Source organism: Neodiprion pinetum, chromosome 3 (assembly GCF_021155775.2).
Source record: "Neodiprion pinetum isolate iyNeoPine1 chromosome 3, iyNeoPine1.2, whole genome shotgun sequence".
NCBI classification, from domain to species: Eukaryota; Metazoa; Arthropoda; class Insecta; order Hymenoptera; family Diprionidae; genus Neodiprion; species Neodiprion pinetum.
Window position 1 is genome coordinate 33,677,466 of NC_060234.1, and position 27,810 is coordinate 33,705,275.

The window sequence follows — 27,810 nt, forward strand, 5'->3', positions numbered from 1 at the left end:
CAGATCCGAAGGATCGGGTACGCGTTTAACGCTTACACACGCGCCGGTACCGCTAGCTCGGCGGCTAATCACGAGCCGTCTTTGGAGGCTGCGAGCCAATGGGGAGACTCTTTTAAGCGACGTGGTAGCTGGAGAGGCTACCTTGGTTTATAAAGTCAGGGCAGACCGTGGCCTCCAAGACAGAGCTGTCGCGGCAGCCCAGCGCTCAAGATATTTCGTTAGATTTTCTCAAAAAGTGCGCGCGCAGGCAGGAACTGAACTACGTTTCGTACCGGATTTGTTGAACGTTTTTTTTTTTCATCTTGTAAATTTAAGTTTAGTTATCCTGACCAGGGAGAAAAGTGGAATCAGTGAATCAAGTTGACTCAAAAGGTGTCCTCAAGTTGGTACCAGTGATTGTAAAGAGGTACGTGCATCCGATCATCCGTGAATTTCATTCCTATTCTTTTTAGTTCAATTAAACAGTTCGCATTTACCGATGTTTTCCATCGTTTTAACGCCAGCTATTCGACCTGTGATATCTATCATTGTTCGCTCCAGGAGTGTATCGTCGATTTTACGGGTCGATGACTCGGCTTGTAGTATCGATTGAAATTACTCGAATACACCGAGACCAATCTTGTTTTTAAATCCTAAAATTTATAATTCGTTGCAAAATCAGCGATGAACTCAGAGCATCGCGGTATATTGTATACGGAACACGATAACGCGTATACTGTTAACGTTGGCCAAATTAGTACTGAATCTTATCGATACGGAAACTTTGCCGTTCACGTTGTAAAGTAAAGACATAAAACTTTTCCTTTATCTGTAATTAGAATCAGAAAAGCGATACTTTGAGGCCTTTGTCTTGGGTAAAAGAAAATAAAAGAATATAAAAGAGGGAACAAACGGGTCTAATTGCGGGAGAAATTATTATACTGTTATAAATTCGATGCCGAGATCTTTCCCAAGCCGTTTTTTTATCACATTGTATGCATTTGTATCAGAATTGAAGTTGACTCTGTGAAAATATAGTATAGTTTACATATGCACAGTGTTCTCGTATTCCCACGGTTGAGATGGCACGGTTCAAAGTCAGGGCCGTCGAGTTACCTAACAGGCGACTGCGTATACATAGCTATAATACACCGACCATCGTAAAAACGAGAAACCTAAAAAGAGCTAGAAAGAAAAAGTAAAAAGTAAAATGTGAAAAGTAAAATCTAACGGCGGAAATTAGAGGGCCCGTGTTTTTTTTTTTTTCTATCTTATCGCGCTCTCAAACATCTCGCACTGCGTAACGTTATCAACTTCAAATATGACGTCTCTAGCTCTTGGCTCAGCGCCGAATCAAAGTGAAATAATTTGATCGAAATCAACTAAATTTAATTGGAACCTGAATAGTTTCATTTGCATTTTACGGCCTGCTGTCATAAACGAATTATATCTAACAGCATATATGACCTACCCTTTTTGAATAACTACTGTTTTTTTTTTTTTTTTTTTTTTTTTTTATCGTACCATAGAAAATGTTTATAGGTACGATACGAGTTCGAGGTACATACTTGGAGCATTTGAATAATTCCCACAGATAGAAATTACGTTCTCAAAGTCTAGGAAAAAATGCATTCTCGGATACCGTCAGGATTGATTATCGCTCACATTCTAATGACCGACTAGAGAGGAACGGTTGTACCTATATTTTCGAGACGTGGAGGAGACTTGAACGCGTGACGAGACACGCTACGTGTTTTCCTTACTACAGCATAGATATACGCGTGAGCGTTTATGATTTTGTCTACCGAATTTGTAAGCCATGACCGCGAGTTACCGCGTGAATAATCGAAACTGTCGCGTGCCTCACTCGTCACTAAACATTTCACTAAAAAGTATCCGTGTCGGATGAGCGTAATTTGGGAATTTCGTGATCCGAGTGAAAAATTACCAAAGTTCAAGACCCGTCTCCGAATTTCCTCTAGGTTTCCGAGCCTTGTTTATAACTCGCACATAATTGTCTTCGAGTCAAGCTGAGGAACTTAAAGCGCTGCGGACGTCACCGCTTCTGCGTTTCGGGCCCCACCTCACCTCGGAACTAGTGCAGCACGAAATTTGATAGGGAAAAAAACATCGCGTAATTTAATCCAGCTCGGCTCGCAGTCTAAAATTTGTTTCATCGAGCGCTGGATTCCCGGCGTATTCCGACCTGCCCCACTAGCAGCAGTCGTTCCACGGGATCTTCGGCGCCTCGACGCCTGGGCGTTGACCCCTCGTCGGCGCAACTCTCCTCTCCAGGGTCCGTAAAGCGGAGCGGGCCGCTCCGTCGGTAAAATCGACTTCTCTACGAGTCGGGGTTACACCCATGATTCTCTTCGCCATTAACGCTAGCCAAGGGCACCACGAACCCGCGAGCCCCTTTTGGTTCGAGTTTGCGAAGAGGGAGGAAGAAGCTGAGTGCTAACGAAGAGCGATAAATAACATACTCTTGCTTCTTTCTCCTCTCATCGTGTGTGTATTGCATACCCAAGTGAAACATTGCACGTTATATTTTTATCGAGTTGGTTGCTTTTTAGCCATTTTTTCTAATCCCTTTTGGGTCGCGTCGGTCACACCTGCTGCACTCGAATCGCTATTTATGCGGTCGAATGTGGGCGACATTAAAATTACAGTTCTGCTGTTATGTGTACCGTCATCGCGAACTAGACAAATAGGGGTTGTCATAATGACATAGATACTCGTAGACGGATATTTGGTTCAGCGATAGCTTGCCTTTAGTTCAGAGACTCTCAACGATTTTTTGTTTTATTAGGAATACACGCTCGATGCTTGCCAATGAAAAATAAGAAACTTGACTTTTTTGATTGAGAAAAAATTCCACGCTGTGAAAGAGGAGAACCTCCGCAGGTCTTCGAAAACTTGTTTTACATTCTGTACTATACGAATCAAATCGATATTTCGCGAAGAGAAAGGTGGATCCTTCTTCCTAAAAGCCAGTTATCTCGCTGAAGAATAAACCAGCGGCCAGAAGCGAACTTCGGATAGCAAAACAACGTTCGTCGTATCTAATACCTGTGATACGTGTACCCGTCATTTGAAATATTCGCAGTAACCAAAACTTGAAATCCGCCTCTCTCAATTTCAGTTATGACGTAATTTTCTATCCATAGGAAAGAAATTGGCGACTCGGGCGGCCGGTTTATCAACGTGAAATCAATCCGGGCATTATATCCTGCATAGTTTGAAACCGTTATTCGCTGATACGCCCGTCAATCAGACGTCGCGATGTTTAATTATCGAACTTGGTGTATGATTTGTGACGAAGCGATGCGAGATTTGCACCAATGCAAGATGTAGGAGAAAAATACTACTGTTATAAATCTTCGGCCCATTTGTTCCCAACGGCACAAACGGCGCGTCTATAATCTAAGCATCTTTAGCCAACGAAGCAAATTCACCTCGGGCAAATATTCCAGCGTCGCGTTCACCCGAGATGACTGTGTTTGTCCGTATATGCAGTATTTTTTAACATCTATTACCGTTGCTCCAAGAGGATGCCAGATGCAGACGGCGTCCTTCCGATCAAAACCGATATGCAAGCCTCTGGCTCCGGAGATAGACACGCGGCGCCAGGTTAGCGGAGGCATTAAATCATGCACCATGAGCTTAGCGGAAGTTACGTATAATTATACACTAAAATTCATCCGCTAAACGTTTACCGTCCAACGTCCTCGTTATCCAACTAAATCGCACACTCTTCATATAAACCCGCGGTAAGAAAAATTATAACGGATTCTGCACAGTAGGATCGTTGTCCCAGATAAGAAATTCTTGGTTCCTTTTTACGCTACTTAATATATGTGCATACGTATAAACCTGAGGTCGAAAAAAAAGTGTTGGGTGGTTTTATTAATTGCCTGTTGGAGGTCTAATAGAAATCCGAGCCCACGTACGACGGTCTGCAGTGCATGATGGATACTTTTTACTGCCATATTACCTGGAGGCAGTAGCCCGCTATAAATAGGTACGCGATTGCGATTTCAACTGGCACGGCCACATCCACGTGGAGAAGCTCGTCTCCTCCTCCGCCGAATATGTTTCAGCTGTGGAGGTTAAGCGCCGGCAAAGACGCGGGCATGTTCTTCGGACACTTCCAGGCGGTGCTAAGTGAGGCATAAGTCATTCGGCTAGCTATCTTACGGGAGAGATGATTGGCAGTTCTCATCCGCAACCATCAAGTACCTCGTAGTTATTCTAAATAGCTGCGCTGTTAATACACGCGACCTCGGTAGCTAATTCCAACAGTAGGTGAAGCGTTTTTTTATTACGGTAAATATGTGAGGAAGATACAATGGATCCGTGAACGTCTCTCGGATCTGGAAGGAAAAAGGGAAAGAGAATTATAGTTAGGCAGCAGCGCCGGTGAACCGTCATTCGCGATGACCCCGTTGCTGCGATGCTTTACAGAAGTGAACGATCCACAGCCCGACGTCCTCCGGCACCGCGTGCAAAACAGTTTTCGCGAAGGCCGCGGACCTTGACAATCACCTGCAGAGCAGATCGCCGACTGATGTAACAGGAAAGCCTTTCGCCATGGACGTACACGGGACATCCGGTTGCGCCAGATTCGAATTACATATACTTATACGCGTAACGTGGTGTTACGAATCCAGAGGGGTTCTCATATTCCGAGGAACGAAGGTATTATGACCAGTTACCGCATGCCGGCTGATTTGCATGAAGGTGTTCATGCGGCCGTGCGAGCCGGGAGAGGAAGCGGAGAAAGAGATAAGAACCAAAGGTGGGCCAGTAGTGGGATCCCGGAGTTTGTGGACCACGCAACGGTAACCGCGGTCGCGAGAACTTGGCGCGAACACTTCCAGCAACACCGTTATACTCGGCTATCTTGTATACCTACTCTCTTGCAGGTAGGATATATAACCGAGTCCAAGCTCGCCATCACTGACCGAGGAATGATGGGGTGCCGAATGGATTTACGCCGATCGTTCGATTCCCAACTCCGTTCCCATCTGGCCTGGTTTAAAAGAATTTTGTCTTCGTCCATCTGGCACGAAATCCATACCAGTCAGTACTCGTCCTACTTCAAAGAACACGAAGAGCCAAAAGATTATCGAAAATTACAATATTCATGTGTATTGCAAAATTATTTCCACAAGCCACCTTTTCACGAATAATGAAAATTTGTTTCAAACACGTCGAGAAATTTCTGTACACAGCATTGGACTATGCTTATCACTGCATTGGCGATGTTTTACAACTCGATAAATATTCGATACCGTGCGCCAGCCTATCTCGCAGATAGCGAAGTCAGCCACCCTGACAATGGAGAGGAGGTTGTTACGATACCGTGAAAGAGTCTGCGGGGCGGATCCATAAATTTGTTTCCTTCACTTTTTTTTTTTTTTTTTATATACTGTTGCTGGGAACATACCTAACTACCTGCAGAATAAATAGGAAGAAGAAAAATTTTCTGATAACTAGAAAAATATGTGTGTACGGTAAAGTCCGGTGATTAAAACCGCGCGTCGAGGCTGGGAATTTTTTATGTGAATCCCGAGCGATTTAATCTTTTTCCCAATTTTGTAACGGTGCAGTGGGGAGTTTCGCGAGTAGGTACCTACGCCAGTTATCTTCAACTAGGAACATTACTCGCACTATTTTAAATCCAGGTCAAAGCTGTAGCCTCGCTCCCTCGACTGATCGTGGCGGTATTGAACCGTTGGAAAAAAAGATGTGCTAATTTCACCAGCCAAAAATTGCCTACTGTGATATTTACTCAAATTATTTTCAACAGCGCGATCCAACACTGGTAAGAAAATCGGCTGCGAAAAGGTCAATGCTCGGATAATGAAAGATGAAAAATATCGAGACCGCGATCAATGTCATTCACACTTGATAGGATTCATTCACTTCATTCACGAGCACCTGTAACTACACGGCCCATTCTGCCGAGTCACACATACGTGTCGACGATCCATTATCAGAGATAAACGTAAATGACTCACGGCTGTATATAATTAAGGCAGAACGGGTCTGTCAGCCTGCGCCGCGTGGTTCTGAAAGGCTACTGCCTGTATTGCGTTCTACACATTTTAATTTCAACTGGTTATCTAATTAGACAGAAAGAATGAAAACGGGCATAAAACTCGGATTGTAGTTAATGAATTGTTATGGTCGCAGTGTTGCTATTCTCATGCAATTAGTAAATCTCGACTCTCGAGCGAATTCTCGTTTGTTAGAAAGAAAATTACTCGGATTGTTCCTAATTCATGGCAAGACTAAAATTGGACACTGCCTGAGGGAACGGTTCAGTAGACCGGAAGCGATGAAGCAACAGAGCGTCGGATTCTAACGCGTTGAATCAATTAGGCCATCGAAAACCGTTAACTAGCTGCGATGGTATACATTTTACCAGTTAGGCGATCGAGCCAATTGACCCACGTTAAGTACGCCAACAACAGCGTCACTTAATTCGAAGTGTAACTAGCGTTTACTACACCCATGGCGTGCATGAATGACAGGCTGAATTTTGTCTTCTCAGTGATCAATTTGCATCGATACAAGCTCTTCTTAATCGGTATCACGCGAATAGCGATAATTGTAATTAACTTTTGTGAAAGAAAGTCGATCTAGAGTTTTGCTCTCTCAAAATGCAAGCATTGAAACCCAGCTATGGAATAGAATGTGAAAAATTATGACGTCGTGTGGAATCGGACAGAGTATGCCAGGAAAATCCTTTTCCAATAACTTGAATGGTCCGCGAAAGAAATGCACGATGGATGTAACAGGAGGAAAAGTCACACTCTCGGATTTCTGTTAGCTGGTGAATTCTTCGTGTTTTCTTCGGTTACAGATTCGACTTTGTAACACGGCTTGCGTCTGTAATCCGAGTCGACGACGAATTGCTCTAATTGTGCAATACAGCTGATTTTTTAACCCACTCATGCTTGTTTAGTCCAACATTTCATTTCCATTGTGTTTTCAGCGCGCCAATCGCGTCCTCGTTAATGAAATATATTACGTACGTCAAGAGCGACGATTAAGGATCTCTATTGTGGAAACGGCTCATTACTCCATGAGTATTCTCACCGTTTTTAACCCACGCGAAGCGATTAAAATTCGTTAAAAATGGAGGTGACGAATGAACGGTAAATTGGCGACTATAATTTTACAATATACGTGTACAAAGTTATTTCAAAAACGACAGAAGACACAGTGAATTGACAGTCAGTTCAAGAATCTCCAGTTACAGCGAGTTGGTAATTAATACGAGGCTATTGAATATGGAACCAATACGAATCGTTTGTTTCACAGAATCTTTTTGCCCGCAGAGAGAGGTATTTGTGTCACTGGATATACAGAACGGATCGAAAGGTCGGGAGTAACGGTATAACACGAGTAATACGATGACCGCCTAAAACATGACTCAACTTGACTTGTTCTCAAATAATTGAACGATGTTTCAACGTCCACTTATGCAACACGGGGACGTTGATCTTTACAAATTATAATATGTACACACCAAAGGATGACGAATATTTAATGGTCAATGACACTTTCGCGTATGAATAAAATGGGTCGTGAGGTGTTTTTTCTTTTTTTCTTCTTCTTTTTTACTTCTTTTTCTTCAACCATTATATACATCGCTCAATTTGTGTACGTGGCTGCTACATGTAAACACTCGCGTATCTGTGGATAACTTTTAAATTACTAAAATCATTCGCATACGGCCGATCGACGGTAACGGAATTTGAATATTTCTCTCGCAAAATAATGGAGTCCATAGAAAGACGGTATTTACTGATATTCTAACAGCCTCGGCAATTTCGCACATGATAGAAGTATTTATGCAACCTAATACCTGTAAGCGTAACGGTTTCACAAGTTATAGGCCTAATTTAATCTGAATTTAAAAGAAGATAATAAGGAAAAAAAAGCACATCCTGTGTAACCACAGAGGAAGAAGAATTCCAACGGAATTTGCAGGGGGGAGCTGTGAGCTTCTATAATTTGTGGAAAAATCGTGCGACTGAATTCGATCGTTGCGGTAAGCCCGATCTTGACGGGATTTACTGCCAGCCAAAGACGGCTGCGGTTGTTCCTTACTTTTTTTTACCTATTTACGTATTTTTATTTGACTCTTTTTATTCTTTCACGTTCTCTAGTACAATAGAGCTAGCGAAGCGCAATGTCCGGCCGTAAGGCTGCACGGAACAAGAGGCGAAGGCCTGCGAAAAGAGAAAAATGAAGGCGCAAGAGGCCTTAAGAAGGTTCGCCACCGTCCGAAGAGATAAGACAACCTGTTGCTCGGCTCGACAAGCGACCGCATCGCTGACGTTCGCCTGGAGTCTTCGAGAATACAAATGACTGGCGAAGTCAGACGTGCGGAATAGCAATTAAAACCTACAAGCCCTGAATACTCGCGGCTCTGGGAATTGTTCGGCGGTGAGAAATAGAGATGAACGAAAAGAATTCACAATCAGCCGAAGCCCGTTATAGAATGGCGAGGAAATAAGATTTAAAAGAACTGGAATAACAATTAGTGTTTCTCTACGAACGGCGGATAAACTTCGGTGGTGGAATCTCAATTTCGATACCGTTCTCGATTGCGTATTGTATAGTTGCTTTATCTCAACCGTACAGTCTTCATCACTCTCGCTGTGGGCTTGGCTCGTGTGAACCTCTCGAGTCCGTGGTTCGAATTTAAATTACAACAGATAAATCGAATTCCACAATGTTTAATGGACAGTGATCAATCGATCGGGCTAGTTTGGAATCGGTTTTCGTATGGAGCGAGAATTTCTGATGAAGAATTCGTCGAAAACTCGCAAGTTAATCTATCCGTTTAATCGGAATACCAAATTCACGGTCATTATAGTTCTCTCAACGAACCGAAACTCACAGCATAAATCAGCGAGCCCCTCGACATTCGATAAGAACGCGTTTCTACTGATTCTAAATGCCGAACAAACACCGCGCAGTAAGAGCATCGCCAATAACGCGAACTACGTGATAATAATCAATTTCACCGTTCGACCTGCTCCGTAGTGCCATAAGGAATTCACGAGGAGTAGCAGAGAGCCAACGTTGTGCATAAAGTACCATCTTCGTCGGACACGTGATTTTGCCCATGTACGTGAGTGCATTCGTCCGATTTGTTTCATTGTCAGCGATCGGGCATAAATCACAAAACCTTCGGTTATAGGCACCAGTAGTTACGATTGCATCGCGGTTCAGAGCCGTCTCGGAAAGTTCAAGAAACCCCAAAACCCACGAACCGTTGGCACAGTCGAACAGTCCATTTAGAGCTCCGTTTCAGCCCGCAGGTCGAGAAGGAAGCTAGGCGTTTGTTTCAAGATTCATTCTCCTCTCGAAACGGTCAACTCCCGGATGCTTGATGTTCGGTCAGCAGTCAAAAAAGTGGGTACTCAAGTTTGAGGTAAAGTAGAGGATGAAAAAGGTTCCTCTGCTCGATGTCGTTCTGCGGGCAAAGAAAAGAATCACGACAAATGATTCACTTGGGATGGGAAAATTTCATACCAAAGGAAAAAAATTTCACCACCAAATTACGCGCGGGGTATGAAAAACAAAAATTTGCCTTTCTTGACCGTCGTTCGCTGCATGATCTTTTTTTTTGTTTTCTTTTTTCACCCCATAATCGATCTTGGACTAATGACAGAGCCGTCAATCTCAGCTGCGTAAAAAGCACCGACAGACATAGTCGGAAATCGTGGAAACCAGTCGAGCTGCGGCTATTTCAAAGGGTACAAAACAGCGATAAACGACTGAGAATATAAAGAATTGTGGTTATAGTCGAACAGAGCTTACGGTGACCCTCTCACGGAACTCTGTAGTGGCTGGACATGACCCCGCATCTCTGTCATTCTCTCGCTCTCCCTTTATTTTTCTCACTTCTTCTTCTTACACTGCGCCAGATGTTGCAGCAGAGGTTCAGATAACAGAAGTTTCCGCCACCAAGGTGTAATTGAGCAGTAAGGTGATAGGGCCAAACCACAATTGTGATACAAGGAGCAAAGATTCTTACCAAACAAAGAACCGTTTGTATCCAAGTAACTTGATTGATAATGTTTATTACAAGACGTCGCGGTGACTGAGACACGCACCGAGTTTATTGTGGCAACTTAATTGAAACGTTTTTATGTGATAATTATGAGGCGCGGTTCTCCGCTCGAATCCGTTAGAAATGCGGCTTGGCGCTAATGGCAATCTGTTTTTTGTGTCCGTAACTCGTGTGGCTACTTCAGCCGGCTTTTGATACCGATTTCAATAGCCAATCTCTTAGAAAATGTGTAATAAGAATATGTCGAGAATAATATACATCTATCGCAAGGTATTCTTCGCTTCGGTAGCTGCTACCAATCTCGTCTCACCTTCGTTTTACGTTATGTTCAAAAGCGTGGTTACTGCCGTAATTACTTGATTGTCCATCGTGATATATTATAGTCGCAGCTGTAAAAGTGACGAAATTCTAAGTCATCATCTACCGGATGAGGTGGTCCTATCCTCATTGGCAGTCATTAGTCAAAGTGGATCGGCAGAAGCGGCCAAGTGAAATTCACTTTTTTCTGTCTTCTATTCGTTACTGCTGACAATGATAAGTCCTTGCTCCGAGACGACGTCCAATCAGCTAAGATCCGAGCTTTTCGTCTCATTCGTTTTTTGCAGCGGTACCTCAATACTCCGAATTTTGGGTAAAAGAAATACTCATTCTCACTGACGAGGCGTTTTTGTTCATATCGGTTTGGCCCGAGTTTGCTACCGTGGATGTTGTTATTCCGGACGCCAAAATCACCTCGGTTAATTCCCACTCACGGCGAACCCATGCGCGAGGAGATTGAAAAAAAAAGCCAACCATGAATCGAAGTCCGTCTGGAATGCGTATAAGGTACAAACGTACGGTACGTATCTACACTGTGACAAATCCCGGTTCTAATCCTTCACGTCCCTCGTTCACGAAATAGGCGTAAAATTGGTAGGTGTTTGAGAGAAGCTGGAGACTCCTTCCTTTTCTTCGCTCCTCCCGCCTTCCTTCCCTCGGATCTTGCTTCTCTTACTCGGGGTGAACGTGCGAGCCGAGGAACGACGAAGGTGAATAGAGCTCGAAGCCGAGGGATTACCGAGAAATATCAACCTCGACGACCACCTGGTGGATGCAGCCTTTCTATCTACCTGCTACTAACGTCGCTTCAATATCAGCCTTGGTTGGTTACCAGCCTCATCCGCGAAGGATTTCGAAGAACCAGGATGAAACGCCTTCTCACCCCCTAATCAAGCCTGTCCTCCTTTTCTCTCCGCTTGTCACGCGAAAGCTTTACGGCGTTGTACCCTTCTTCTCCTTGAACTTTTTTGGCCGATCGCCCCACCGCGAGGTCAAAGTCAAGGGTACTTTCCATCAGAGAGATACCTTAGGTGCTCTTCTTCTTTGCAACAGAAGGTCAAGAACTGCTTGGGATATTTTCTGGAGTAGTATTGCGGGTTAAGAGTCTTCGCCAATCATTTGTTTTTCTTTTTTTTTTTCCGTCAACTCAATACCGACGCAATGTTTTAGAGGTACTGCTCGAGAGGCACAGAATTTGGAGAGAAAGATGGAAATTCATACGAAGCCTGGAGCTATCGCGGTATTACCCAGGCCGCAGAAAAACACACATACAATACGGATGCAGAGCCGTTGACGTTATCGCATGAAATTTCAATTTCTCATTCCCCCTCCGTCCCGAGAGCAAAAAAGATCGCAATCATTTGCAACGTTGCATGGAACAGCTTTATGATAGAGAACGTCAGCTCACCTTGACGGAATGAATATAATATATTTACGCGGCGTATGATCGCGGATCTATCTCGCCTGCACCCTGCTTCCTGCGCCTGAGTCGGCAGGTAATGAGAAAATATTCGAGGTAATGAACGGACCGAGCGGACTCAGTCTAGACTCTGTACTTACAGAGCATGCGGCCATGAGCCGCCGCCGGAGAAGAAACGACGTTAAATCATCTCATGCAATGGGGTTCCGGACTATTTCACGCAAGAATAGCACAGACGCCTCTGGTAATTACGCAGGACGAGAGGTCCGCGGCTCACCGATGTTCGCGCATTCGTCCTATAACATTCCAGTATTCTTAAGACGTGCGGGATCGAAACGTATATAGTAAAAATACAGAGCTGTTCAAGGATAATAATTATTTATTGCTCCGCTTTCCATCAGGACTTCTTTTACTACCGAGTTTAATGAAGATAGGATAGCAATAAAATGATTCCATAAGTTTTACATCCGTTGCACAAGTACGGTGTAGCCGTAGAATCCCCCTGTAAGCCTCCGGGGCTCTTTCTTCTTGCATCGAACCGACGTGGACATCGCTTGATGGCCTTCCACAATTTTCCCTCGGATTTGCTTTTTATTCCTTCCGGGCATTTGAATCGCGACGGAGAGCCGAGACAAGAAGACACGAGACTGTCGCTGCAGAGTTGGCGAAAAAAATTTGTAACACGGACGAAGCGCACCGAGTATCTTCTCGTGGCATTATGTATGTACAAAGAAGCGACTGCACAGTCCAGAACGCAGCTTCTTCAAGCACGGACGCTGCCCGGAGATCATGCGTCAAACCTTCACCAAGGGAGAATAATTCTCAGAGAATACGAGCGAACGCTGCAAAGTGAATCAGAATAAGCGAGTCTTCTCGCAGGATGTTTCATCTTATTGTTAGCTCCTACAGTGAAAATTCGAGTAGTTATTGTAAATGAATGGAGTACAAGATCGTTTGTTCTCCAGAAGCATGAACGTGTTTTGATGAAAAAAAAAATTATCCAAAGCTGTCGGGAATTTTGCCTCCTCGATTAAAGAAATGAAGCAGTCAAGCGGATACCAGCGACTTGGTACCAACAATGAGACCGGTGTAAGGAGACATTTTGACACTATTTTATCGATCTTTTACGACAGCTTCACCGAGATGCCTGCGCGGACCACAACCTCCAACGACTGGATGTTAAGTGCCAACCGTCGGTGAACCGCGCACCTAGTCATCGGCGGCATAGTCAAGGGCTCGCGAACCGGAGGTCATTGTACGGAGGTGGAGTTGGAGTTGAAGGTGACTGCACCACCCCCTTTTCTCCCGCGGCTAACATCCCATTCGTTCAAACGATATCGCCGCTAATTACCATCAGAATTAACCGATAACTCAGCCGTCGTGGCATCAAGAATAGGCATGATTATGGACTGGTTCCTGTAGTACGAAAAATATACTAGCCCGAATGACACAACCATGGGGGTAGGCGGTATTTATGGATCTGCATGTGAGAACGAAGTTTCGACCAGTCCCTTGGATGTGGTCAATACCAAAACCGTTGCCGAACTCAAAATAAATTCAACCCCCGAGGCCTGCAGACGCGAAGTTTGCATGCCAAAGACTTCCGTGAGCCTGCAGCGCATCACAATCGCCTGATAAACAGCCCCGGAATACTTGTATACCCTATTTCGTAACTTTTGAGGTAACAGTCTAAGGATCTGGAAAGTTATATGGGCATGACGAGACAAATAGAGGTAATTCGCGAGGCATTTGAGGCACGAAAAAATGGATATGACCATTCCCGGTGGAACGGTTTCTCCTTGGTTCTGACCCGACGGTCAGCCGGACGGTAATATTTGCATGCGTTATCATCGCTCTGGCAATCTTGATCCATCGCCGTCGCGTTACCGTACCGTATTCAAAGCGATCCTGGATGTTGTTCAAAAAGACCGTATACCTGTACCTCGACTCCGGACTGCATCGAGCTGTTGCGTAAACGATCGAGTTAGAGACTGTCGTTTCTACATGTAGGAAAACACTAATCACTTTCCCAAGGACATTTCTCTCGAAGATTGATAATGCGAAGCCGTACAACTACATCGCCCGGTCATTCAAGTCACCGTCCTTTCATTTGTAAGTACTGGACAGATGCCCGCTCTGAGTTCCGGTATTAATCTGCCCGCTAGCGACGTAAGAATGAGGATGAATTTGCATTCGGTAGCCGTGCAATCGGGCCTTTGGCTCACGGTCTTATACCAGCCTGAAGACTCTATCTCGCAACGATGATCAGATAGGCCAACTACTCGACATGGAAGCACCTCCTGTCTTTACCGTAGGCGATGGGTGTGCTTGTTGTACTTATGTACAATATATACTTACAACCCCGTGGAACTCTCCCTCTTCCTCTTTGCAAAGATCTTGCCGCCAAGGAAGCCCCTATCAAAGTTTATGCGTAACCGAGCCGAGTAATTGCAAAATTAATTTCGCTCATGAGCAATTACGATGATATTCACCCGAGCACGATTTGAGATCACTTGTTGTGCCATTTTTAGCTCGGCTTGTACAAGCAAAAACTTTACGATAAAAGCTCTGCATGCACGTGTAAATAGAATGAAGTAAATTGTCGAGTTGAGCATGCATGGCGTAAATTTACCGTCACTTTTAAGAGCGTGTGCTCCAATGCTATCTTAATTGTCCTGATACCCATGATCACGATGAACTGCTCGATTGTACCTCAATCAATTAGACCCATTGCAAGCGAACATTTGCCGTACCTCCTGATTGTTGTTATGATTACGGGTTATCCTTTTCTCTGTACTGTCCAAGAAGCAGTGGTTCATTAACGATGGTTAATGTTATTCTTACGAGTCTCCGTATATATAATTACGTAGATACGATAACAATTACCTGCCTCGCAGGATGTAAGGGGGAAAAAAAAAAAAAACGTAGGTACGATAATTTTACCTGTTTCTCAGGAAACCGTGCAATTGCTCCGAGGAAATTTCAATTCGACATACGAGATTACCACAAAATAAAGTATAGCTCAGCAGACCGAAGGGGAGAATATTTCTCGACGAGTTCTCCAAAAAATGTCTTCGACACGTACAATATAATGCCGACCAACAGCAAATCTCCTGTATTCCGTTAATCTCATGACTGGACTACGGAGGTGAAGGAGGTCCCTTCGATCGGACACGACCCAAGAGAGCTGATCGCGCATCTTTCCTTCAGGGTCAAAAGGTCAGCCTTCTTCGTTGGCTCCCACTCGCGATGGCACCGTGAGCGTGTCCCCCGACCAGTACTCGAACCTGGGTTATCTTCGAGTACAAAGTCTTTGAGATCGGCTTAGAGTTCTATATCCGAGCCAGTTTAAAGTGCGCTGAAAGCTGGTCGCATCCTATGCGGTTCAGGAAATATCGCATTTCCCTCCATTCTGAAATATCCCATTCCCCCTGTACTCGAGTTATTTACTATTAAATTTTGAAACTTTCCTATATCAGCGCGTCTCTTCACGTTCCGGTCGTTTCGCAAAGCATCCTTCGAACAGACATCATCACCGAGTGACGTGCGCGTTCGTCGACCTCTTGACTAACAGTCGTCCGTGACCACGACACAAAACACTTACTGGTACGGTCGTTTCACGAGAATACGCATTCAGCAGCAGATATATTGTATCGAATGCTTGCGGCTCTGATTACGGAGACTTTCCTCGCTACCCGTATTGCTTATTGTCTCGTTCGACGGGCTGGACGATAAAATTGTTCTTCCTTGCGTTTCTACTCATCCAACGAGACTTCGTGGTGGTGGCTTTATTTTCAACTGGTCCGATGAGCAACGCCTCTACTGAAAAAGGCCGACGACTCTTCGCTGGCTAAATACGTGAAAGCAGCCCACGGAGTCGTTGTGGCTCGGCCATGCATTAGAGGTGTGGTACGGGTGGTCCTCTTCTAGCTGCAATAGCTGTACGTTGCAGGCCACAGGCTGTGCAGATATGTACGAAAGATTCTTAACCTTCGTGTAACAGCCGGTATATGAAGGCACGAATGCGAACTCCAGAGGTCACATTCGTGTCCGCAAAGATGAAGGCCCCTCTTGCCGGAGTTACCGTTCGTGCCTTGTATTTCATTCCTCGACGCGTGATTCGAGACTCGGAGGCCGATACGCTGCGGCTTCGTGGCTCTATCGCGGTTCTTGGAATATTGGAATTTATCCCGAAGTACACACGTATCGATGTCTGCAAAGTATAACACTTTCCGACGTTCCGCGAGAGCTGCTGCAGAATTTTTCTCCGAAGTTTCAAGTTTTCTTTTACTTCTAGTTGCACAACTTTTTCCTTACTTATTCTTTTTCTCTCGCCACTACACTCGACAAGGTGCAGCACGCTTCAGGCACGGGCTAAGCTTGCGAGAAAAACTTGCGTACTGATCATTAAAAAAATGTGTATTCAACGACCAGCAATCATGGCATGCGCCTTCAACTGTAATGAGGAAATGCTTCTCTTCTGTATTATAACGATCCGAGCGAACTCTTCACAAGTAACAAAGTTTTTACGAGCTCGCGATCTGCCTTATACTCGTGCGTCGCAGTTGTTTTGAATCTATTTACGCTCGAATTAGACATAAGTACATTTTCACCCAGCGGATTGTAACCCGTAGACTCTTATACTCTGCAGTTTCGTGACAGATGCGTATCTTGATTTAAATTAATATAAGCAAAATTGCGATTGTGATCAGGCTTGCGTTATCCTCTTTATGGACGTGTCGGGAGCTGTCGCCGCATTTCTGATGCTGACTCTTCTTGATAAACGCTCGCGATAGAGACGGGAACTGGTTTCGTAGACGAAAAAAAAAGCTTAGAAAAATTCTCTCGGGTTTCGCGAATACTTCACCTTGTATTCTCTTTTTTCCATCCGTCTGTCCGGTTGTCTATCAACGGCTGACAAGATGGGCTTGTAAGAAAGTGTAGAACGGGAAACGAATATAGAATTATATCCAAGAGGTGAAATTCTGAGTCAGTTTTTGCGGACGAGACTGAAAGGCGTCTCCCTGTCATAAAATTTTTCTCGTTCTTGGACGAATACCCGTTTCAATTCAATTACACGTGGCGCGTGATTCTCGGCGCACAGTATATTTCGAGAGAACCGTTACATGGTTCTAAACTCTTGAAGAAATTTGAAGCCTCTCCTACTTGGACCGAGAAAAGTCCCACACACCACAGCTCAATCCTTGATATCCTTGGCTCTGAGCCCGACTCGAACGCCGCTCGGAATGCCCATTATTTTTCCTGCTTTCCAAGCTCGGAGCCAACGCTGCCCGGTGCGCGATGCACTTCCTGTTGAACGGGTAGAGCCGAGGATATCGGATCGGTAACAAAACGATAATTCGCGCAATAAAGCAGAGGCCAGGAAGCAGTGGGAATCGCCTCGAACGCACGCCGGCGCACCGGCAGCGCCTATAAAAGCTCATCATCTCTGCAACGAGAGGCGGCTGCTGCATTGCGTATACCGTAAGGGTATAAAAAGGAGGAAAGTATACGGTACATGCATGCATGTGCACGGACTGTTTCTATCCAATCCGCTACACTTCGCACAAGTGTACCAGGTATTTACTTCGCAGCAGATGTAATTTGCGGTCACGATTAGCGGCGATTTCTGTTCATGCACGATTAGCATAAGCTTGGTGAAAAATCTGCTCAGTTTATGAGACAAGTTTGCAGTATGAAAATCCTCGTTAAACCGAACCGGAAAATATTTTACCGGTTTCAATTACTAAGTTTTATTTAGGCGTGGTCGTAAGCCTCAATTTTGCCTATTACGATTTACTTTGGCTGTGATAAAAGTATAGCGGAAGGAGTTCAACAATTTGAATTCACGTTTGATAGCTTTGCAGTCGGGACTGCTGGGATTAACTGCTTTCACTAGCGGGAAATATACAATTAAAAATCTACCGTGTGTTTGTTGAATATATAGATAAATTTAAGGACCGGGAGAGCGAGTTTTATAGGCTGCCTAAAGTTTCAGACGATTTCGTTGGCGCATTATGCGCCCGAATTTCGTCTTCATAAAGTTTCGGCCACAAAAGTAATACCCTCTGAATTCTTCAATCGCAATTATACAGCGTGCAAGTTCTAAGAAGGAAAGAAAACCTCAGTCTGATGGCTGTCAATAACTTGTTACAACGAATCAATGGAATCACAACATTTTGATAATGTTATTTTATTTATTAATAAAGGAATAATGTACCCTGCACGATTCTAGAGAAATTTGAAACGAGTAAATTCGAAATCGAACTTGTACTTACAATAGCAAGAAACTAGGTTTATGATATTTGTTTTCCATCACAGGTCATCAAGTCCCTCCGGTGTCTCCATTATTCTTATTGTTAAACAAATTTTCTCTCGTTTGTTTCAGATGGGTTCAGTTCCAGTCAGCCTCAGCGCGTTGGCGTTGATCCTAGCGTTCGTCAGCACGTCGCACGCAGCTTTAGGTAATTAAAAATTTCAAGCCATTCAAAAAATTCCCAACTACAATACACTCAGCTCCCGCTGGTCTTTACTTAACGCAGCTTTGCCACACCGGATTTGGCACACGTGAGTGACGTGTATAGGTATGCACATACGTGGTACAGGCAACTACATATCCGTGGTGGACGGTATTCGCGACACGTTGTACGCTACACGCGATACGCGCATGCAATTTGACCTGCGTACACTCAAGGGGTGATTCCACATCATCTTGAGATTACAACCATTCAAGGCATTCCTTAAGCGCTCCTCCATATCAGAGGAAATGCGCAAGAGGAATTGTCCGCAAATTACGATAGTAAATTGCCAGCTGTCCCGATAGTCATACTTATTGTATACTATACCTGTCAGATTCTACAGGCGTACAGTTTCTGCGAAAAGTACCTTCGAAGTAACAATATTTAACAATAATAAAAAACAAAATCGTTGTACAATATGTGCTAAAGATCAGCGGATACACTCCGTTCTCTGCATGAACTTATTTCAAGTCAACTAATAATAATTGTTTATTTTCTTCATCAGCGAGGACTGCGTTTGAAAAATTAACGGATTACGACTACAGAGGTGTAACGTACTACACGGTGAGGAATCTGTCGCTGTACGAATGCCAAGGATGGTGTCGGGAGGAAGTCGAATGCCAGGCGTTCGCATTTTCCTTCGTGCCTAATCCCTTGGCGCCCACGCAGGACACAGTATGTCAGCTTCAGAATGAAACAGCCGCCTCGAATCCCAGTGTTCAACCGCAAAGGGCAGCGAATATGTACTACATGGTCAAACTGCAGCTCAGATCAGGTACGAAGATCAGCCTTTAGCTGTACAACGCATTACTGAAGCGGTCCTTGGTATGTTGATTTGTTGGGAGAGGTCAGCGCTCCAAGGCACTCGGGGCACATCATATTATAATACTTATAGCATTATGATGATGCAAGAAAGTGCGTTACTCATTTTTTCGGTGCATTATTTATGATTTTTTATTTTCCTTATTCAAAAATAAGAATCCCTCGATACAAGGTAAACAATAAGTTATGAAACTTGAGATCTCTCTGCAAAAATTGATATTTTCAATTTTCTTTCGACCGTGTTCTAAAGCCCTGTGTTTACCTGTTCCCTTTTATTCTTGGTCAAAAAAATATTCAATGGTTATTCCGGACCTGGAAAATTCCTGGAAACTTCAGATACCGGCATGATATGTATTTGTAGCATACCGGCTTGTTGTTTTAATCGAATTGCTCGATGGATGAGTAGAAACGAAATCATGGTTACCAAATGCGACTTGGGGAAATCCAATTTGATATTGCAGGATTGAAATGCCGGAGTGAACTTTATAATTGTATAAATTTAAAATGCCCTGAATGTAACTTGAATAATTATCAGATCAAATTGGCAACGTGGTATTCGGTTGAGGGACGGGCTACTTTGGCAGAAACATACACGCCTCGAGTACCAGCCCATGACGCGCATAGTCAATCTCCACACACCTAGGTACCTAGGCCATCGTGTACAGACACCTGCGCGTAAAATATAAGTCGACTTAGAAAAAGCTGTTTGGTATATCGGGTTATTTCCTTGATGCGCCCCCATAAGGACCCCTGAGTGTCGGAAAATTGGGGTACAAGTCCATTCCGATCGTGCCCAGTTCCGAGTTTCGCCGGGGCAACGTCAGCCACGTTCTAATAATAAAAGAGCAACGAGGAGCAGTTCAAAGTGGACTTGTACCTTGATTTGCCTACAATTAGGAGTCCCAGTGGGGCACATCACGGAAATATCCAGGTATGTATATACGGGATCACCGTAGCAGGTATAATTTTAAAGATAAATTCCCAAAAGGACACTCAAGAGTTCCTTTTGTTTGCGCAGCGGCGTACGATAATAGATTTTCCTAAGGGATTGCTGGTGCACAGTTTCCCCGCTCCCTTTCGCCCCCGCAGGGCTTAGGATCCCTATGTAAATGCATTAAGAATGTCCCAAGGCAAACGAGTACCTGCGAACGGTTGTAAAAGTTGAAGAAACCCGGTAACGCTGGTTTTGTACAAGTCCAACGGTGGTTCGGAACGCACCCCAAGACCCAAGCCGACAATTTTTAAACCTCGCAATGCAACGTCTATGGCTAGGTCTATATGTATAACCGACGGTCTGCAAAATCACTGCGGATAAACCGCGGGTGGTTGAGGTACACGTGCTCTTACATATACCGTACAGTTTAGAATCAGCATTAGCATTCACGTGTACGGTGAAGAATTTATACGTCAAGGAATCCTCGGGAAAAAATACCCCCGAAACTTTTACACCATGTAGCTACATAGCGACACGAATTGTGTAGCGCGGCAGGTAGAACGTGGTTTGATTTTACGATTCGCGAACGCGACGCGCCTACAACACGTACAGCCGTGTATGTTCGGTTGTCTGCCTCAGGCGCATGTGGAAAACTGACGTATCTTGCCAGGCGAAACACGTAGGTACGTCCCGGGAAACTTTTGGCTCTGGTGATCGTAATCGTAAGGATATGGAGTGACTAAAAATCTTAAACTTTGGGGAGAAATACGTCAGCTGTTATTCCATTTGCTGGCATTAGCGCAAATCGGTATTATTTATTCGGTAACCCGAAAAATTTCTTACATATGTATTTGAGTTCGACTATTATATACCTACAAGTGAAAATGCAAAAGTAGGATGATTATTTTTCACCCTAGTAAATTGTACGGGTGTTATTTCGACGGTTCACTCGAATACCTAAAACTTTTTCGTATCTGTTATACTGGCAATAAAATGTAAGCTCTGCATTCAATCGGCTCGTTAATTTGAATCTCGTCAAAAATTGACTGTTCTGTTTTTAGTATCAAGTTTATGAGAGTGCTTGCAAATATAACCCGCGGTAGTCTCACTGTAAACCGAAATTTAAGTGTAAGCCGATCGTTTTCCGAGGACCCTGAAAGGCTCGGCTCGTTAAGCTGGTTAATTATAGATATACACATTTATTAACGACAGGGGTCTGAAACGAGATATAATCATCGCATGCTGCTACAAAACTAAGCATCGAGGCGCCGAATTAAAATGTAATTTGAAAAATAATGTGTCTCTGAAATACAATTAACAGACGCCTGGAAAGCAAGAATTACGTCGGTTATATATGAATGTTTCTTTAATTAGAGATTTTACTGATCGGGCACGTTGAATATTTAACAAAATGATAAGTCGTAAGACTGATTGAAAATTATACAATTTGGTAGTATGAAATGGCGTCATGTTCGTAAATCTTTCTTTCTTCGCTTTTTCGAATAAATTAAATCAACCAGATCATAACTTGATACGTTATAACATAAAAACGATTCATCCCTATCGTTATTCAGAGGAATCAAGTATATCAACCGGACTTCCACGCATGTTTAAAGCAGATTGTTTTTCTTCGTTCCACAGAGAACGTCTGTCTTCGGCCTTGGTCCTTCGAGCGCATCCCAAACAAAATGATTCGAGGCCTGGACAACGCCCTGATCTACACTTCGACGAAGGATGCATGCCTAGCCGCCTGCCTCAACGAACACCGTTTCGCTTGCCGCTCCGTCGAATACAATTACTTCTCTCTCCAGTGTCACCTAAGCGATTCGGACAGGCGAACAACCGGGCAATATGTCCAGTTCGTCGATGCTCAAGGCATTGATTATTTCGAAAACTTGTGCTTGAAAGGTTAGACTTCTGCTCATACAATTAGTCACCGGTTCAAATATCACGCGGCCGTGTTATGATAACGATAACGATCCATTCGACACTTTGAAAAAAATATTGACCTAATTTAAGCTCGGAAAAACCTTTTGCCTTCACCTTTTCTTTTTACTTTTTTTTGCTCACGCCACTCGACAACTTTGCGACCGAAAATCTCAATGACATTAGACGGACAACATCAGAGAGCTGGAAAATTGATTTGATATACTTTGTTTTCATATTTGCAAACGGTTGATTGATTAATTGCCATCGCATTGCAATGCCTAATTTTCTCTCAATAAAAATGAATTCAGTCAACGAGCGCTTTCTAACATCGTTGGTGAAGTCTTGCACACACTGAGTAAGAGAACGGAAAAAATTAATGAACAACCCGGAGGAGAAATCTACTCCGATCTTTTAAATAAAAATAAAATTTCCGACACGTAGGTAAGGAGGCATGCAAGACTCAGAGGATATTCCAGACGCCACGCATCGGTGTCGCCGATGACAAAGTTGCTCAGTATGCCGGACTCCACTACTACACAGACAAAGAGCTCCAGGTTCAGAGTGAATCAGCTTGCAGATTGGCTTGTGAAATAGAAAACGAATTCCTGTGCAGGTCATTCCTCTATCGTGGCCCCCCTCAGGGTGCATCATACAATTGTCAATTGTTCCACCTCGACCATTTCACACTGCCTGATGGACCCTCGACATACTTGAATGCCGAGAGGCCTCTTATCGACAACGGGGAACGGGTTGGATCCTACTTCGAGAACTTCTGCGAAAGTAAGTTTATCCTTCGAAGACGGTATACCTACTCCGGCTGTACTTACGCATCAGCTTAATGGACTGTATCGACGGATATATTCCGCATATACGGTGAAATACGCTCGTCGAATAACAATTCCCTCACCGGATGGAACGATACATGATATAAAACGCAATTATTCGTCACTTATTACCAACACATTGTACCAACTTTACGTTTTATGATTATCAATTAATTATCAAACTGCAGCTGGTGTCCGTCACGTTTGATAATTGACGGAGGAAAATATTATACGTGTAGAATTCAATTTTAAGGACCGGAAGGACGGAATTGTACACAGCTTCGTTTTCTTTCATTTTATTCAATTTGAAATACAGTATAGGTTTTTTTTTTTTATTCACCAAGATCCACAGTCTTCAAAATCAGTTATACCGCACACCGTTGAGTCTGGTGTAATTTTTTATTAGAATTCTAGTCACGGACTTGATTGAGCAATATACCGCTGTAAAGAGAGTAGTCAAATATTCATTCTTGGTACATTATACGAATATCAATTCTCAGAACATTTCGGCCAAGCTCTAAAGTACTCGTTTTTTTCTTTACGTTGACTTAATGTTATACTAATAAGTACAAAAAAAAAATGGACTCTTCCAATTAAATATGAATCTTTGGATATTCCGTACCTCAACTATCGCCAGATAACTACTATATACGGGATTCAGTAGTTATTGAAAACTACAAGGGAAGATGTGAAAGCCAATAACATGTTTTGTGGCTCTTTTTTCATTACATTAATGTCCTCTATTATCACATTTGATATTCGTAAGTTGATATTAATATATTTTTATTTATGTTTACAGAGAGCCTTGGACCTCACGTAGATCCTCTTCCCGTAGTTTTCGACAGCACCGAGGATCCGACCATTAACAATTTAACCCGGACCGACGTTAATTGCGACAAAACTGGAACTTGTTACGACGGTAAGCGAGTTTGAACAATGAATTAACAGTTTTGGTGATAACGCATATTCTACAACATTTTGCGATGAATACCTTTGTTCCATCAATTTGAATTCTCTTTTTTAAATGCTCGTAGTTTCCGTGGACTGCAAGGACACGCGAATCGCTGTTCAAGTTCGTACAAACAAACCTTTCAACGGGCGTATTTACGCATTGGGTCGTTCGGAAACGTGCAATATCGATGTATTGAACAGCGATTTGTTTAGACTTGATTTAACGATGAGCGGGCAGGATTGCAATACTCAGAGTGTGGTAAGCATCAATCACTGTTATTAATCGTCAAATCACAATCGCATCAAGGAAATTTCGTTTTCACAACTCTAGCCAATTAATGACCGCATTGCGGAATTTGGCAGCCCGCCGCCGAGTGAACGAAAACCTATTCGCACGTCGTATTTTTGTAGATTTCGGATAAGGTGATGGGAAAAAAGAAAATTATCAAACTTTGATTACGATAGACTTTCTTACTCGATCGTAATCACGTATACAAAACCATCCCGACTAGCTACTTTGGTCTATTGAATATATAGCGTGACGGTTTTCAGACGGGAATGTACTCGAACACAGTTGTGCTGCAACATCACTCGGTGGTAATGACAAAGGCAGACAAGATCTACAAAGTGAAATGCACCTACGACATGTCATCGAAGAACATAACATTTGGGATGATGCCGATCAGAGACCCGGAAATGATCAGCATAACTAGCGCCCCGGAAGCTCCTCCACCAAGGATTCGTATTTTGGACAGCAGATCCAGGGAAGTTGAAACGGTGCGCATTGGGGACAAGCTTACGTTCAGAATTGAAATTCCAGACGATAGTAAGTAAACCATACTGTAAACAATACTATACCCCCGGTTATTCGCAAAATTAGAGAAATTTTTTCGCCAATTATTGGCAAACAAGTACAGCAGCATACAAGTGCAATTCGCTATCTATTCGGAGTAGGAAAAGCAAACTTATCAAGTGTTGATAGCGGTGTGAAAAATTCTGTCAACCTACTTTGTACTTGTGAAAAAATGATGAGATACAACCCGTCGTAAAGATCTCACTGTATGTAGTTTGTATAGTACAACAGCTCGGATCCCTCGTACGATTCTAAAGCTAAATAAAGTTACTTAACACTGCTAACACTGCGTATATTAAGATTATTTATTTATCGCCGCGTCGCTCGATACATATAATGTCAATAATTTTAAGAAAATATATGCACGAATATAAAATTTAACGAACAAACATTCTCTATTTCAATCAATTTTATACGTAACAGACATTTTAAGGATACAACGAACGATGTTTTCAGCTCCATACGGGATCTTTGCACGTAGCTGCGTTGCCATGGCCAAAGATTCTAAAAGTACCTTCCAAATCATCGATGACGAAGGGTAAGCTCGAACACCATTCAGATAAAATTTACAAAAAATAATCATTCGTAATCGAAACTGCAGGTACTAAACGCTAACGACTTCTTACAGATGTCCAGTGGACCCTTTGATCTTCCCCAGCTTTACTACAGACGGGAATGCGCTGCAGTCCATCTACGAAGCGTTTAGATTTACCGAATCTTACGGCGTGATATTCCAGTGTAACGTTAAATATTGCCTGGGACCTTGCGAGCCGGTAAGCTGATTTTAGGACTGTGCGGATTCCCGAAAATCTCGGGAAAAAAAGTTCGGGACGGGTTTATATCGGGTCGGGCTTTTTTGGGGATCCCGGAATATTTGGGAAACTCGGAGTTTTCGTAAAATCAAAAATAATCGGGAAACCAATAACCTTTGAGACACCCGAGACTTGGGTAACCCAACTTTCCTAATATTTATAATATTGGACATATATTAAATACTAAATATTATTAATAAATATTATATCTAAATAACATCAATATTTTCAGTAAAAAATAAATCAATTTTCATCGTATCATTATCTATAGTCCGATTACAGAAAAGCAGAAGCTTCAGATCTTCTCAAGGATTCTAAACGGTTACAAAATTGTTGCTTAGATTTACGGGAATCCCGAAAATTTCGACAAAACTGATATATTCGTCAAAACGGATGTTTTCGGAAATCCCAAGATTTTCGGGAATTCCCGAATCCAGACCCAACTCTGAAGGTTATTTCCTACTCGACCCGACCCGAAGGATTCTGGTACCCGTACAGCCTTGGCAGATTTCAATTTTGAAATACTCATAAAATTGCACGAGTGACTTGACTATATCCATGTTGAAATTGAAATAACCACAAACAATTACGGGAAACAATATACTATCGATCATGTCACGGATTTTTGTTTCTGTCTTATAGGCTGTCTGCGAATGGGGCCGTGAATCGGTGGAATCATGGGGCAAAAGGCGCAGGAGAAGCGTTGCTAATTCCACCGAAGCGAAGGGCGAAGATATGACTTTGTCTCAGGAAATTCTCGTGTTGGACTTTGGCGATGAAAAGCAATCTGAGTTCTTGCGTAACGATGCCAGCATAGATTTCAACGAAGCAGGTAACAACCCGTGATGTTCATCAATGCGATGCATTTAAGCGTTGGAAAACATTCATTGTCGATACATATATATATATATATAGACGGTGAATTATACAATTAAAGAGTGCGCCAAATTGTACAATATTTCTAACGATGCGTAAAATATTATTGCAGAAAAAACAGTGACCATCATAGAGCCTTGTCCAACGAAAACATCGGTACTTACACTCGGCGTAACCTGTGCTCTGTTGGTTTTGATCTACATAGCAACAATATTCTCTTACTATATGAAGAAGTGGTTGACGCCTCGCAAAATGGTGGCATGAAATCAACGTTGACGCATGTGGCTCACAACGAGCAGATTATGAAGTACGATAGCTCGTGACATATCTTTGAAAAAGGGTCGGCAAGATACTCAAAAGGTAATTCATTTACAGAAACATTAGGATTGATGGTTCTATAAAGATTTAATCCACAATACACTTTCATATCAATAATAATACTAATTATATAATAATATCGTACTTATTTAAGACATATTAGACATTTTGCACTAAGTATCATCTTTTAGCTACTTTTGATTGGGTTGCAAACATTTAGTGGAACCCAATATGTTTCCATCCAATAACGGATAATCTCATATTGTAGTAAGCATCAACAGATATTCGATTCTCAAACAGAGAACAGGAAAAAAAAATCAACACGAGGCAACAATTAAGTTTCTCATACTCATACCTGAGACTCGTACGATTTTTTTCTGAAAATGATCGATTGAATGATTTGTAAACTCATATCAAGACTAGTAATATTTAATGGCTCGCTCCTAATTAATTGTACTTATAATTTTAAGTCTATGAAAGAACAACAGTAATTAGCATAAGGAACGATAGAGTTTGTAAGTTTTCTCAGAAGCATAATAGAACAACGTACATACCGAGTGTACTACTGTAAGTGGCTCGAACATGAATTATATCTTCGTATCTTATACCGTTTCAAACGCGGAAATACATGTAGGGTATTCATCATAATGTCAGGTTTCTTTTTTCATATGAATGTAGTACTGAAAACTGCCTAAACTAATTGTGCTGAATTCGGACTCCCAGTACAGGCAGGTAAACCTTACGCATATACGGCATACTAACTTTTTGGTAAGAATTGTTAAAACTGATTTGAATTAAGCTTGAAATCTGTTTGAATGAACGACATTATTGATACGAATATAAAAAAAATCAATTCTCACCAAAAACATAGTACATTGGGTAAAAATTGTGATTTATTGGTTACGGTGCTCACTGTTTGATGAAAGATATTTTTATACATTATCTGACTGTAAGAATCAATTCTTCGAATTATAAAAAAAAGTGTATATATTATAATTGTTCAATCAATAGACATTTACTTAAACAAAAAGTTTACACGTATTTGTACGGTATTTATACACATGTTTTATTAATTAAACGAGATAAAATTCCATTAATGTAAGACTATAACATTTTTAGATGCAACCTTTATATGATGATAAGGGAACAAGTTTTCA

The 27,810-nt window shown here is 42.7% G+C and overlaps 1 protein-coding gene across 2 annotated transcripts; it reads left to right on the top strand.

Annotated features, from left to right (window-relative positions):
• The first annotated feature begins 193 nt into the window (after positions 1 to 193).
• On the top strand, positions 194 to 27,750 carry tyn (trynity). Of its 2 annotated transcripts, none has more exons than XM_046616887.2 (12): positions 194 to 406; positions 18,205 to 18,280; positions 18,840 to 19,109; positions 21,732 to 21,998; positions 22,461 to 22,799; positions 23,643 to 23,762; positions 23,878 to 24,053; positions 24,332 to 24,620; positions 25,104 to 25,185; positions 25,276 to 25,420; positions 26,102 to 26,291; positions 26,448 to 27,750. In XM_046616887.2, the coding sequence occupies exons 2-12, from the start codon at positions 18,205 to 18,207 to the stop codon at positions 26,597 to 26,599; spliced, it is 2,106 nt and encodes a 701-aa protein (XP_046472843.1). In that variant the 5' UTR covers positions 194 to 406; the 3' UTR covers positions 26,600 to 27,750. The 2 variants fall into 2 exon arrangements, with proteins under 2 accessions (XP_046472843.1, XP_046472844.1); XM_046616888.2 differs by having other exon boundaries at positions 24,347 to 24,620.
• Positions 27,751 to 27,810: the final 60 nt, after the last annotated feature.

Bases quoted from the DNA above. Each gene is read 5' to 3' on its own strand.
- tyn (XM_046616887.2), top strand. From the start codon at position 18,205: ATGGGTTCAGTTCCAGTCAGCCTCAGCGCGTTGGCGTTGATCCTAGCG. The intron at 21,999-22,460 runs GTTAGACTTCTG...TCCGACACGTAG, and splicing joins CGAAAACTTGTGCTTGAAAG to GTAAGGAGGCATGCAAGACT. The intron at 25,421-26,101 runs GTAAGCTGATTT...TCTGTCTTATAG, and splicing joins GCCTGGGACCTTGCGAGCCG to GCTGTCTGCGAATGGGGCCG.